The sequence below is a fragment of the Cololabis saira genome, chromosome 7, assembly GCF_033807715.1.
Source record: "Cololabis saira isolate AMF1-May2022 chromosome 7, fColSai1.1, whole genome shotgun sequence".
NCBI lineage: Eukaryota > Metazoa > Chordata > Actinopteri > Beloniformes > Belonidae > Cololabis > Cololabis saira.
The window spans coordinates 15,306,153-15,319,708 of NC_084593.1; the positions used below are offsets into that span (position 1 = coordinate 15,306,153).

General features: G+C 37.2%; 2 protein-coding genes across 9 annotated transcripts in view; one reads left to right on the forward strand and one right to left on the reverse strand.

The window, feature by feature from the left end:
- klhl3 (kelch-like family member 3) overlaps nt 1–5,588 on the forward strand; it is a 28,099-nt gene extending 22,511 nt beyond the window's left edge. For 2 of the 3 annotated variants that reach the window (XM_061724862.1, XM_061724861.1), the window contains exons 11-15: nt 564–665; nt 764–892; nt 1,668–1,808; nt 2,750–2,893; nt 2,969–5,588. In XM_061724862.1, coding sequence (XP_061580846.1) covers nt 564–665; nt 764–892; nt 1,668–1,808; nt 2,750–2,893; nt 2,969–2,997 — 545 coding nt within the window. In that variant the 3' untranslated portion in view covers nt 2,998–5,588. The remainder of the gene's footprint in view (nt 1–563; nt 666–763; nt 893–1,667; nt 1,809–2,749; nt 2,894–2,968) is intronic. The other variant, XR_009782881.1, reaches the window with a different exon arrangement.
- Nucleotides 5,589–7,954: 2,366 nt separating this feature from the next.
- The window catches only part of fam13b (family with sequence similarity 13 member B), a 76,003-nt gene continuing 70,401 nt past the window's right edge, over nt 7,955–13,556 (reverse strand). For all 6 annotated transcript variants that reach the window (XM_061724866.1, XM_061724868.1, XM_061724864.1 and 3 more), the window contains 2 exons: nt 12,735–12,836; nt 7,955–11,016 (listed from right to left, as the gene is read on the reverse strand). In XM_061724866.1, coding sequence (XP_061580850.1) covers nt 10,893–11,016; nt 12,735–12,836 — 226 coding nt within the window. In that variant the 3' untranslated portion in view covers nt 7,955–10,892. The remainder of the gene's footprint in view (nt 11,017–12,734; nt 12,837–13,556) is intronic.

Genomic DNA, 13,556 nt, shown 5'->3' on the forward strand with positions numbered 1-13,556 from the left:
GCGGAGCTGAACACAAAGCTGTATTGAGAGAGTTCAAAGAGAAAGTTCTGCACAGACGAAGCAAATTAGTTCTTTGGCAGAAATAAAATTACCTCAAACACAATTTCACTGTGTCCTGCTTGTTGAAGCGAGAGGCCGAGTGTGATGACGGCAGGGGCCGTACTTGCTAAGATGGATGTAAACTGAGCTGACTGAGATTTAAAGATAGAATCAGAATCATGTTTATTTGGCCAGGTCAGACAAGACATGGAACTTGACTCGGTTATTTTCGCTCACTGTACAGTAATTAGTTAATAGTAAATAGGTATTAGACAAATGATAGCTATTATTAACATATATACAATTTTTGTTAAAGTGAAAGGTGCAGCAGTATGAGGTAGACATGATTATTGGAAGGTGCATTGTCACAGCATATGATTGTGTTGTTATAATTATTATTATTGCACGTGGTTGATTATTCTGAGACTCTATGAGAAATAAAATGCTTGGAGGATGCAGCCAGTTAAAAATGTAACATGTCAGTTTTTCTCATCCATGTTCCCTTCTTTGTTCTTCTGTCTCAGGTTTGTCGACTGTCGAGATGTACAACTATAAAACTAACGAGTGGCTGTACGTTGCACCGATGAACACGCGGCGCAGCAGCGTGGGCGTTGGGGTGGTGGATGGTAAGAGCTCAGGGTGGGACTGGAGCCTACAGTTTTAAATGAAAATCCAAAAATATCAGTATTTATTTATTTTTTTAAATGAGCGTGTTTGTTTCCAGGTAAGCTGTATGCAGTGGGGGGTTACGACGGAGCGTCACGGCAGTGTCTTAGTACTGTGGAAGAGTATGATCCAGTCGCTGATCAATGGTGCTACGTAGCTGACATGAGCACACGGAGGAGTGGAGCAGGTACACACACACACACACACACACACACACACACACACTTTCACTCAGTATGTTCTGTCTATGACATAAATTATCCTGCAAATTTTTCTCCAGGAGAGATGTATTGTTTTTTTTTTTTTTTGGCAAGCATTGTTTTTAACCATTTAAAGTGACTCCATGCTTCATGTTTTTGCTGTTTTTTCTCTGTTATATTTGAATAATTTAAGAAAGTATATAAGACTTTCAATACAAATATAACACAATTGTTTCTGTTGATTATAGAGAACCCTTACACTATGCCATGTAACATTGTCTGATTATTTGCTGGTGCAGCGCCCTGTAGCTCCCCCTAGCGGATAACTTGAGCCACTGCACCTCAGTGTACTGGAAATACTGTATGAATTTGGTTCATTACCCTGCTTATCTCAGCAACATAGATTTATTTTGTGAGGCTTTTTTTCAGTGCTTTAGCACTAAACTAAAGTTTTTTGTTTTTTTTGTCTTAAGAACCAGATCAGAAACATTTTTTCTATTAATATTTTTGCACATTACCACATTGTGTTAATATTTCTTTTTTCCTTTCTTTTTTCTTTTTTTGCCAAAATAAATGACATTTTCTATTTAAACTCAAGGCATTATTACAGTTGTTCTTCTCTGACTTTGGTCGATTTTTTTTTTAATAGACAATTTGAGGAAATCACACCATGGAGAAATAGATGGATTTATGGAAAATATAAATATTTCCTCTTCAAAAGACAACTGTTTTTTTTCCCTCTCTGTGGTTTTGTTCGTGAAGGTGTGGGTGTGCTGGGTGGTCTTCTGTACGCGGCCGGAGGTCATGACGGTCCTCTGGTCAGGAAGAGCGTGGAGGTTTACGACCCGCAGACCAACACGTGGAGACTCGTCTGTGACATGAACATGTGTCGACGAAATGCAGGTCAGACAGTTGCCACAAACACTGAGTATCAACCAGCTCTTACAGAGCAATGTCATACTATGAATTATAATTACTTCTATTAGTACATACATGCATAGTTGCACAACTAAATGCTGGGCGTTTGTTTTGTTTTCTTTTGTTTGCCTTGATTTGTTTGATTTTGACTGTTTATATATATATATATATATGTATATATATATATATATATATATATATAATTGAGTATTGTATCACTGTATTGAACAGTTATTAAAGTAGGTATGGGTGTTTTATAAGTAAGTTTATAGAAACTCGTCTTATTATATGTAAGAATGTATGTAAAGTGTTTACTTCATTCCTACTCCTTTTCGAGCATGTTGGTGGATCCGTAAGGTCTGCCCAAGTGCTGTGTATGTATGTGTGTGTATATATATGTGTGTATATATATATATATATATATATACATATGTATATTAGGGTTGTCCCGATCAGGATTTTTTTTAGCTCCCGATCTGATCCCGATCACTTGAGTTTGCGTATTTGCCGATCCCGATTTTTTCCCAATCCGATCACTTTTTTTGGCTCCCGATACATTTCTGATACTTTTTCCCGATCAGATACATTTTGGCAATGGAAAAAAAAAAAAAAAGTTTCTTTTCTTGTCCATTGGAGAACAACATGGACATATATTTCAACAAAGCTTATCAGCTCTGGTGCCACAAAATGTAAAAACGTTCAAAAGAGGCAGTTGAATGACATCCAGTCAAACTCACAAACACAAGAAAATTACAACATGAACATTTATTTTTTTTAAATTTTTTTTTACTTTTTTGTACTCTATTTTTTTTTTATCATGCATGTTCAAAATAAAACTTTCAAATCAAATTATGCAAAAGTTTAATTTTGTTTCATGTGGAGAATATTTGTCTTAATCACCAAAATGCACCGTTTGAATCTTCCAGGTGTCTGTGCCATTAACGGGCTGCTGTACGTGATCGGGGGAGACGATGGGTCCTGCAACCTTTCCTCCGTAGAGTTTTATAACCCGGCCACAGACAAGTGGAGCCTCATTCCCACCAACATGAGCAACGGCCGCAGCTACGCAGGTGAGTCTCAGCTAAATTGGTGAACTAATTTGACCTCTTTATGCCTCCGTGTTGATCATGTTTCCGCTCCTGCAGGGGTGGCAGTGATTGACAAGCCGTTATGACCCAGGCCATCACACAGCATCCCTTCTGTGTCAACACCCTGCTCCAGAGCCGACGTCTGAAGCAAAGTCGTGGAGAAATAATGCCTGAAATAAGCACTGTTCAAAAAAACAAAAAACAAAAAAAGACATGCTCTCAGCCTTCAGCTAACACAGACGCAGATTAATCTTGACTTTTGGTCTGCTGTGTTACCAACAACCTGATTTCATGCTGTCTCCAGACCCTTTCCACAGCACTGTGACTTTAAGGACATCGTTGCACTGCAGAAGAAGAGACTGCCACAGGACAGTGGGTTTATACGAACTTTGAGTAGAAGGTTTTCAAATGCCAAGCACATAGCAAGCAGCCGCATCAGCTGCCACCATGTGGACTCAGTTGTGAATGTCAGGAAAGAGTTTTTGTCAAGAAAGGACTGACATTAATGGACCAAATGGAGTTTTTCTGAACTGAATCGAATCTGGACAGCTGAATACTTAAAAAAAAATAAAATAAAAACACCAGCTGACAAGAACGTTGATCTACTGACCACACAAAACTCGCTGTCTCAGGAATACTGGCTGCCAACAACAATCAGGATGTTGATGCAATAATCCACGTGTTGCAACGCAGGCCTGAGACTGGATGTTGCAGGAACAATATTCAAAATCCTGGAAACCTGAGTCTGTATTTCAGTTTTTGTTTTTTTTAATTTGTTCATATAACACTCTGTTTTCCTGAAATTAGTTGCTTAACTTTATCCTGAACACAAAGAATTAAGCATTTTGATTGCCTGCTTACTGTCTGCAGCTGCTGGACCAAACAAAGACCAGAGCTCCTGTTTGGGATGAGATTCGCCTCTATTGCCAGCAGTATTAATTCTCAACCCAAACGCCTGCGCCTCAAGGGCTGCAGGATAATGTAAAGAATGTAGAAAATGTCTTATATGCAAACCAAGTTATCTATTTAATATTTTTGAGATTGTTTTCAAAGACGTCTGGAAGCACGGCTCCGGCTGCGGACCAGCTGCTGGGGCTTTGATTCTGATATGGAAACACTACTGATGCTCTGATCTCTTTTGCACTGACCTACAGACCAGCAGGACTTGCTGACGAACCAGTGAAGCTCTAACCGTCTTTCCGACTGACCAACACGCTGCATCTCTGACCTGCTGTCAGAAAGACGGCTGCTCGTCTGTCTCCCTCACTGAACTCATTCGCGGGAGCTTTTACACTCGCTCTTAAAGGCCAATACTTTCATCAGAAATTGTAAAAAATGTGACCAAAATATGCCAGTTATGATGTTAGAAAGATGCTGGAGGTGTTTTTGTTTTTCTTTTAAACTAAGTAAGAAATTGATATGTTTAAATATTCCTTCTCGTTGTCTGTGTCAAAATTCAGCTGTAAGATTATCATGTCAAAGATGCAGATTTAAGATTTCTATTTATTCAACTAATTACATACCGTTTATTCACGTAAAGTGAAAATCTCCTTTTTTTTTTTTTTTTTCTTCCTCAGCCTAATTATGTCACAGTTGTGAGCTTTTCACATCTATTTAGATGAGGGGGACTGTGGGTAACTTAATGGTGCCATGACCTTGAAGAAAAACACTATTGAAACTATTTTATAGTTGTTTTTTTTGTTTGTTTAATAGTAACCTTTTAATTACACATTAAAAATAATGGGGTTTCTCAATTTTTGTGGTCATTAGAAAACTTATTTAGCAAGAAACTTGAAGATCTTTACATTTTGCGTACTTCATTCCTCCAAATTTATGGATTAATGGTTTGTTTTTCCAATTAATCCATATTGGTTTCAGTTCTCATGATTTAAGACTTGGACTTTAAGCAAAATGCTCCTCACATTCTGGTTTTGAGGAGGCTCTTCAGATGGGACATGGTCACGAGTTGTTTGGAGAATTTACAGAAGGTAATACTTGGTAATGCTTCATTAAGAAATATTATAAAGTTTATAGGCCAGAGTCACTTAAGATTTTATTAAAATTCTTTAACAGTCAGTTGAGGTTGATTTATGTCACCATTTTATAAATTAATTTGCTTCATAAATATGTTTTCACTGTTTTAACATGTTGAAATATTAAGTTACTGACGCATCACTACTATCAACTAGATTGTTCTTATATCAAAGTGGTCGAGCATTTGAACTTTGATGTCAATGTTTCTATGTTTGGGACCAGTAGTTCTGGAAATAAAAAATCACTGCAGCCTAATCGGTTACAACTGCAGTTTAAGTTTGATGTTAATCGGCCAAAACATGAACACTACGTATGAATAGCAGCTTCTGCTGCTAATTGGACTTTGAGATGAGACTTTTGAAACTGATTTATTGGATGTTTTCTGAATAATCACAGTGTGCCGTTTTATATATTTTTATATAATTCCTGGATATTGTGAATTCAACAGTGAGGCATCTTCTCTGCTGAGAATTGCACAATAGCGTTGAGCCGCTGTTGTCACCGCGCGTGTTTTTCCACCGAGTGAGACATCACGCTGCTCCTCCCAGCTCTGCTGAGCTGCACATGCGCAGTAGAGTACAGCGCCAGGTAAACATGGCAGCGGCCGACGCAACAGCAGGCGACTGGTAGCAAAGATCATTAAAAAGTGTATTTTTCAATCAAGTGTCCATCTTTCTTGTCTTTTATTTTTAATTAGCACATCATTTAAATGACCTGATGTCAAAGTTGGCGGCTAAATAAGTGCCATTTAATAATTATGGGATTATTAATCGGTTCAGTCTAATGGAACGCGGCATTATGCCGCGTTCCATTTACCTCGGAAATCGGAACTGGGAACTGGGAATGGCAGCCATCTTGGAATGGTAACTCGGGGGTGGTGAAGCTTCTCCCACTTTACCAGTAGGAAATCCCACTTCGAGGGGCGTTTCAGTTGAAAATTCCTACTGGGAAAGTGATAAGTGAAAATTCACTTTTAAACTTGATTCATGAAAGAAAAAAACCGACAGAGGAGGAGAATCAGGAGTAGTACTGATTTACAGTTTAATGTTAACAGATACTCTGTGTATAAAGTTTAGGCTATGTAGAAGCAGGTATTTACCCTCCATAAATGCTAATAATTAAATTAATAATTCCTTGGTTCATAGAAGAAGAAAAAAGCCCAAATAACCGACGAACATGAAGCCAACAGGTGGAGCCTAATTAGTCCAATTAACAGCTGTCCGGCACTGAAAGCAGCTGTTGATGTAATACACGTGATTAAGAAAGGAGAAGTTTCTTAAAAGATTTATTAAAACCTTCATAGAGGTAAGTTTTTATAAATGTATTTTTTATATTTCACATATTTGTTGTTAATTTAAGTTGGACCCCCAAAATGAAGCTGCATATTGTTGTTCGTTCATATTAACTAACGTGACTCGAGTCATTTTACATAAAATTAGAATATTGTGATAAAGTCCTTTTATTTTCTGCAATGCAAAAATGTCATACATTCTGGATTCATTACAAATCAACTGAAATATTAAAAACCTTTTATTATTTTAATATTGCTGATCATGGTTTACAGTTTAAGAAAACTCAAATATCCTATCTCAAAAAATTCTGGGAATCTTAAGCTGTAAACCATAATCAGCAATATTAAAATAGTAAAAGGCTTGCAGTATATCAGTTGATTTGTAATGAATCTGAGACAGTCCTGTAGACTGGTATGAGCTTAAACGCAAATTTACTTACAGAAGTTTGTTAGTTTGTCAAAGCAGCTAAAAGTAAAGTGTATTTAATTTTATTACTCGGACTTTGATCAGGTCTTCAAATGTAGGTTTTATTAAGGACCTAGCCTTTTAACTGTTGGTAAAACCTGGGAAATGCTTTAATTTGTCCGTACGTGAACTTTAATTTTGCTCACACTTTTTTAATTTGATGTGAAAACGGGCTTTATTAAACAAAATAAAGGGGAAAAGTACGCCGATGCTGGTGGTGCGTTCAAGTTAAGCCGGACAAAAGAATGCCAAGCAACTTGGGCTATGGGTACGGGATTTTCTTAGGGGACATCTTGACTCCATCAGGATGTTTCAATCTTGGTATGATACAGGATTTATATCTCTTATGTTTTTCTGGTCTTGAAAGATCAATTTTCCAGTTTCTGAAACATGAGGAACGGGGTGGTTTAAATACACCAAGCTGTTCCCACGTTTCCTGAAGGTACCATGATAAAGTTCCTTGAGCCTCCTTTACGCATGCGCGCGTTTGTATGTGTATATATATATATATATATATATATATATATATATATATATATATATATATATATATATATATATATATACATATAAAAATGTTCATTCCTAAAATTTATTTATTTATTTTATTTTACTTAATAAAAAAATTGGGAAATCACTCACTCATGAGTGATGAGTGAGTGAGTGAGTGATTTCTTTTTAAATTTGATTTAAAATGTTTCTGCTTAATCGCGTGATTTAATAAAATAATAAACTTATTATATATTAAACATATAATAAACGTATTCAGTTTAGTCACGATACGGCAAATGTGGCTTTACAAATCTTTAAAACATTGAAGCAGCTTAAAAAGTAGTTTTACCGCTGTTGTCCACAAGGGGGCAGCAATTATTAAAAATTCTGAAATACTTGTGATTTTTAGGGAGTGACCATTTACGTGAAACTTTTTCATGTTTAATGTATGTTTGTGCTGAATTAATCCGTTTTCATACAAGAATATCTGATCATTTCTGCAAAATTATAATTAAAGCCAGGCAGTGTTTGACAGTGGTGCAGTATAAAGTTAAGTCTTTACTCCTCCAAGTTTATTGGCCTCAATTTAAACAATTAATTAAGTTTTGGTTAAACTGTGCTGTCAAATTCAGAAATATTAAAAAACATCCTCCCTCTGATTTGTTAAAAATAAGAGTGACCAAGAAAGTTATCTCAAACTATTGTTTTTGATTTTTTTTTTAAAGTATCAGAAGGATGGAGCTTGCAAGATTTGTGTGTAAATGTTTGTATTTTTCCATCCTTTTTTTTTTGTTAATGAAGAAACAGAGCATTAACAAAGTAAGAAAACATTTATAGATACATATGATATAGTGACATGATTAAACAGATCGACTGTGAGGAACTTGAAGCAAAATCCAGGGTCAGAGATGTCCTAATACGTTTGTTTGTCAGCAGACTATTAACAACATTCTGGCTTTTTTTCTTCTTCCATTTTTAATGCAACAATCTTAAAACTGATTTGGTTTTTCTTTACTGTCACTGATCAAAAAAACTGATCGACTTTACATTTCCAGAAGGATCCGACTCTCCGACATCTGTGATGACGACTTGTGCTTCAAGTTCCTGTCGTGTGGAACAAACGAGCGTGACGGATGTTAGTGAGCCGAACTGAAGGATCAGGAGACGCCAAAACACCTGACAGCATGTGACTTTCACCGCTCCGCTGCTGGACACCAATTAAAACAAACAAACAAAACATTGTTTTTATACTTTAGAGCCTTGACGCACCTTTAAAAAGTAAATCCTTCTTTGTTCCACTTCTTAAGTGAAGGTAAAAGTTATATTTCTTTAATATTTCGGCTTTCAGCAGAGGTTTTAAAACAAACACTGAGAGTGATGTGAAGGGAAAAATAAAAGAATACACAACATTATAACTCACATCACACTATCGACGATCCAATACGTTACCAATGACCTGAAACTTGGTAAAACATCAAATGCAAACTTTTATTATTGCTGCTTCTTCATGGCACAGATAATGAAAACAATACATCGTGTTTTTCATACTGTTATGTTCTCCGTTGCCATGCAAGCTCACTACAGTACTGCTTCTAGTTTAGCTTATTTTACACAGAGCGACAAAATGTTTGCGAGAACAGAGCAGGTTGAGACTAACGTCTACAGCTGGTTTTGCAGGTAGTGAGTAGAAAGAGTTGTTAGTATCACACCATAATGTTTGTGATAGCATCAGCAATATTTATAATAATAAAAAAAAATCTCTGGGCATCACAAATGTAATAAACCAAAGGGGAGGGGAGGGGGGGCAAACATAATGTTTGAAATAATTTAAACATTTCTAACATTCATTCTTTTTGGGGTTTTGTTTTTTCTTTTATATACAGTATATATTTATATAGAAGTAGTGCTTATTTTTCTAGAAATACAAATGGGGAGAGAAACAAGGGCTGCATTCGGTGAATGCTGTGCAAATAACATCTTTTTACATCAAACCTCAATCTTCAATGTCCCAACAAACACACGCCCCCCACCCCCTTTAGTCCCCAAATCTTTTCATTACAAACAAACACAAGTTCAACTTTTTTTGTCTTTTTTCATTCATAGCTTACATTTGAAATCATCACATCAGCCGTCCACCGACGGATCAGAGACTGCGAGGCGACTTTGAAGCCGCTTCGTCTCGTCTTCCTCCACTAAAACGCCAGCGAGCAGCCGGTGGAGGGTCGGCTCGGTTCGGTTCGATGCGCCGGCCGAAGCCACGGATCAGCAACTCGTGCAGATGTTTTATCATATTTGTTACAATCGCGCCCCATGAGGCCGTCGACTCTCCTCTCTGATATGAGATATAATGCGGCCACACAGTAGCGGAAATAAGGGAGACGAGCTCATCCGTATGCACCGAACCTTCGCCTTCAGACTTCCTCCACGGTACCTGTTCTCATTTGACCTGCCTGCAGGAAATCAAACGTCACTGACTGCAACACTGACCTGCTGCTGCCTCGCAGCGTAATGTCCCTGTTTCAGTACTGTGTATTTGGCGTGTTTAAAACTAGTGCTTGCAGTGTTGGCACCTCGCAGATCTGATCAATGGCCTCTGCTTTCTGCACAGATGGCAGCCAACATGTTTCTGGTTTCAGAAATTATGAAGCACATTGAATGGAAAACGAGGAGGAAAATAAAAAAAAAAAAAGTCCCTTGTTGCACAGTTTTCCACAGTCCCTTGCTCTGATTTCTGAGAAATGAAAAACTATGCGTTCCATGAGCATCTGGTCTGTTCTGCCTTTAAGTGTCATCAAAATCACCAGTATGTGACTTAAACTCTACGTTTAACTCAACTTTAAAGCTGTTCTTTTTCCTCGCTGCTCACTGGAAAAACAAAGACCTAAACGATTATTTTGACAAGGAAAAATACAGGTAACGCCATGTACGCACAAAGAAAATGATAAAGTCTTTCGTTCAGAAAAATGTTAGGTTGCAGAAAACATAGTTTTTTAAAAACAAGACTTTCTTTAAACGTTGAGGTAAAGCAGGTGAGTCTGTTAAATGACTGAAAGAACCACATAATAAAGACAGAGTCTGAAACAAAAGCAGGACGTGAAACGTCCCGAGTAAAGAGTCAAACGTCTGAAATGCCAGTCCATGAACCGTCCGTTAAAATTCCTTCAACACAAAGGGGGACAAATGTTCCTCAAATGGTAAAATGTCTTTTTTTTTCCTTCCCTCTGAGAAAACGAGGGAATCAACATGTGACACAAGTGCAAAGTCTTGATGATAAAGAGGATGACGAAGACGGTGGTGATGAACTGCTGCTGTTCCAGACGTTATCGGCCGGATGGCGGTGATGCGGTTCTGCTGTCGCGTAATGGAACATATCAGCTTCTTTAACTACCACTGATGAGATAACTGGGAGATATTTATGCAATCTTTAGTTTGCAGTAAATGGTTAGGATATTTATCGTTGTGGAAGATTTGTACCAGACGTTTGGGATATCATTTTCATGGTTAAAAGACACCGCTAACGTGTTTACGAAGTGAACCTCGTCTCCTGGACGTGACGTGACGGCAGCGAACGGAGGGAAGATGGCGAGACTCGACGTGTTCGTTGCTGCTGACTGAAGCGTTTCTGCCGCCTGGAAGTGGCGGCGCTGCAGACATGACGGCTGATGGTGTGTGCGATGATAGCGGTTTATCTGAGCGGTTCAGATGGATTTGGAGGAATCCTGTTTGCTGATGAGCACTTCCAGGAGGCGCAGCTTGGCCTTGATCCTCTTGTACTCCCGGTATTCCTCCAGCATCGGTACCCGGTCTTCCTTCTGGACGTTCCTGCAGGAGACGGGAAAACACGAGTTACACAGGTTTTCCAAACGTTGGAGTTGCTCAATGATTGTTGTTTCTTTTGGCTCTCGCTGGTGTGGGCTAGATATTCCTTCCTTTGCTCGTATTTGTTTCAGATTTTAGACTTTTTATGGATTTTTGATTTCAGCTGCAGGTGGTAGGCATGCATGTATTTGACTCTCCGGCCTGTGGATCATAGGGCTGGGGATCCATTCAAATGTCAAGAATCGATTAGATTCCGATTCTTAAGATTCAGAATCAATTATCAGGATTTGATTCGAACCGATATTGATTTGGATTAGTGTTATTAAAAATGTTTTTTGAGCTGTTGCCTGAATTATATGACTGTAAAATAATAATTTCACAATAATTATTGTGAAATAACTAAGTAGGCCTTTCAATATCCATTTGAAGTGATAAAAAAAAAGAAATTGCAAGAGCTCATGCAGTAAACTAATCATTTTTAGCTGGCCATGAAGCACCCGGCATTTTTCAGGAGTGTCATGAGAAACCGTGTGTCCGATAGCAGAAGAAACCAAACAAGCTATAATAAATATAGATAATATGAACTTATTGAACAAATATAACATTTTGAAATGTAAGCTGAGCATGTTAATTGTTTGATAGTTTCACACCACGCGCATGTGTTTGAGTTCACCGGGCGAAAATTTAATGATGAAAAAAAAAAGAAAATCGATCTTTAGACATAAGAATCGATTTTTAGGAATTAATATGAGAATCGATTTAGAATCGGAAAATCGATTTTTTTCAACATAAGCCTGGTGGATCAGTTTCAAATATTGCACGGAAGGACGATACCGCGATAGTTTACAGTTTGTGACCAAATGTCATGATGATGGATGAACCTTGATTTCTGCAGCTCCAGCTCAGCTGCTGCTGATCAGCTCAGCACGATCAATTACCGGCACAGACTGGGATTAAGGTGCTGGATTTGGTTCCCACAATGTGAACCAGGCCAGGGGGAAGGTTCAAGTCATCTCATATGTAACTGCAAGTTGTGAAATACCAAACGCTGTTTTAACTTTAAACATGTATTCTGCTGGTTTTTACGTCACTTAATTAGTTGGAGTCTGTTTTAAAAAGCTGGTACTTTTCTGGACATTTCAGCAGTTTATCAGGTGATTTGGTCTAAAGTTCACGTAACACATATATTTAAGCTGAATATCGATATATGTTTATAAATTTGTATTATATATAGAAACTGGATAAAATGATACACTTAAACTTGGTGCCATACAAGTGGTGTAACAAGCATATAAACAGCATTTATTAACGTAGCTGAACTTGTAACCCCGGACGTAAATTGGCCCATATGAAAGCAGCAACAAGTGCATATCAATATCACAATTTATGTCATTTACATGTTACAATTTATGTTCACACCGGTGTAACGCTCAGCCCTAATCAATACCTTCTACTTCAGTTTGCTGTGCAGTTTTCATAGTGTTCCCTTTATATCTGACAGCTATTGGTCTTCTAACATTTCAAGTTTTGCTCTACTGGGTTCACCTTTTAAGAAAAACATGGGATAAGAAATTATTTAAATTGTACTTCATGCGTTTTATATTCAAATAAACATATTTATTTGTCTTGAAGCGTCAGTGAAAACCTCCTAATGAATGTGTTGAAGTGCCCCGATGTGTCATGAGGGGAGAAATAATTTCCCTCAGTTAAAATTCTCCTACCTTCCATTATGTTGATAGAAATCTTCCTCAAACTCTCGAATGGTCTTCCTCAGCTTCTTCTTCTCCGCTCTCGCCTTCCACAGCTGTTCCAGCAGCTCTGGCCTGGAGGATGATGGGAAATGCCTATTTGAGACTCAGCCTTATTTTAAGAATTTTATTTAACTGTATTTGTATTGCATTTTTGAATAATGCACGTGGCCTAATTGGTTTGCTGATGTGCTTGGGCGTTTTCTTTTGAATTTCATTCATGAAACAGACTTCACCAATAAAAATGTGGATTTCAAATCTTCTCTTCTCATTGTATTCAATTGATTAGTCATGACAGCATTTTTGCAATGTCCTAGAATTCTAATTCTTTATTTGGGGACCTTTAGCAGATATGAGATTAAAATGCGATTAATTAGATTAATTAATTATAAATCCTGTAATTAATTAGATACATTTTTGTAATCGCCTGACAGCACTAGTCCTAATAGTAAAAACCTAAGATGTACAGGACTGTCTCAGAAAATTTGAATATTGTGATTTTCTGTAATGCAATTACAAAAACAAAAATGTCATACATTCTGGATTCATTACAAATCAACTGAAATATTGCAAGCCTTTTATTATTTTAATATTGCTGATCATGGCTTACAGCTTAAGAAAACTCAAATATCCTATCTCAAAAAAATAGAATATTCTGGGAATCTTAATCTTAAACTGTAAGCCATAATCAGCAATATTAAAATAATAAAAGGCTTGCAATATTTCAGTTGATTTGTAATGAATCTAGAATGTATGACATTTTAGTTTTTTTTAAATTGCATTACAGAAAATAAA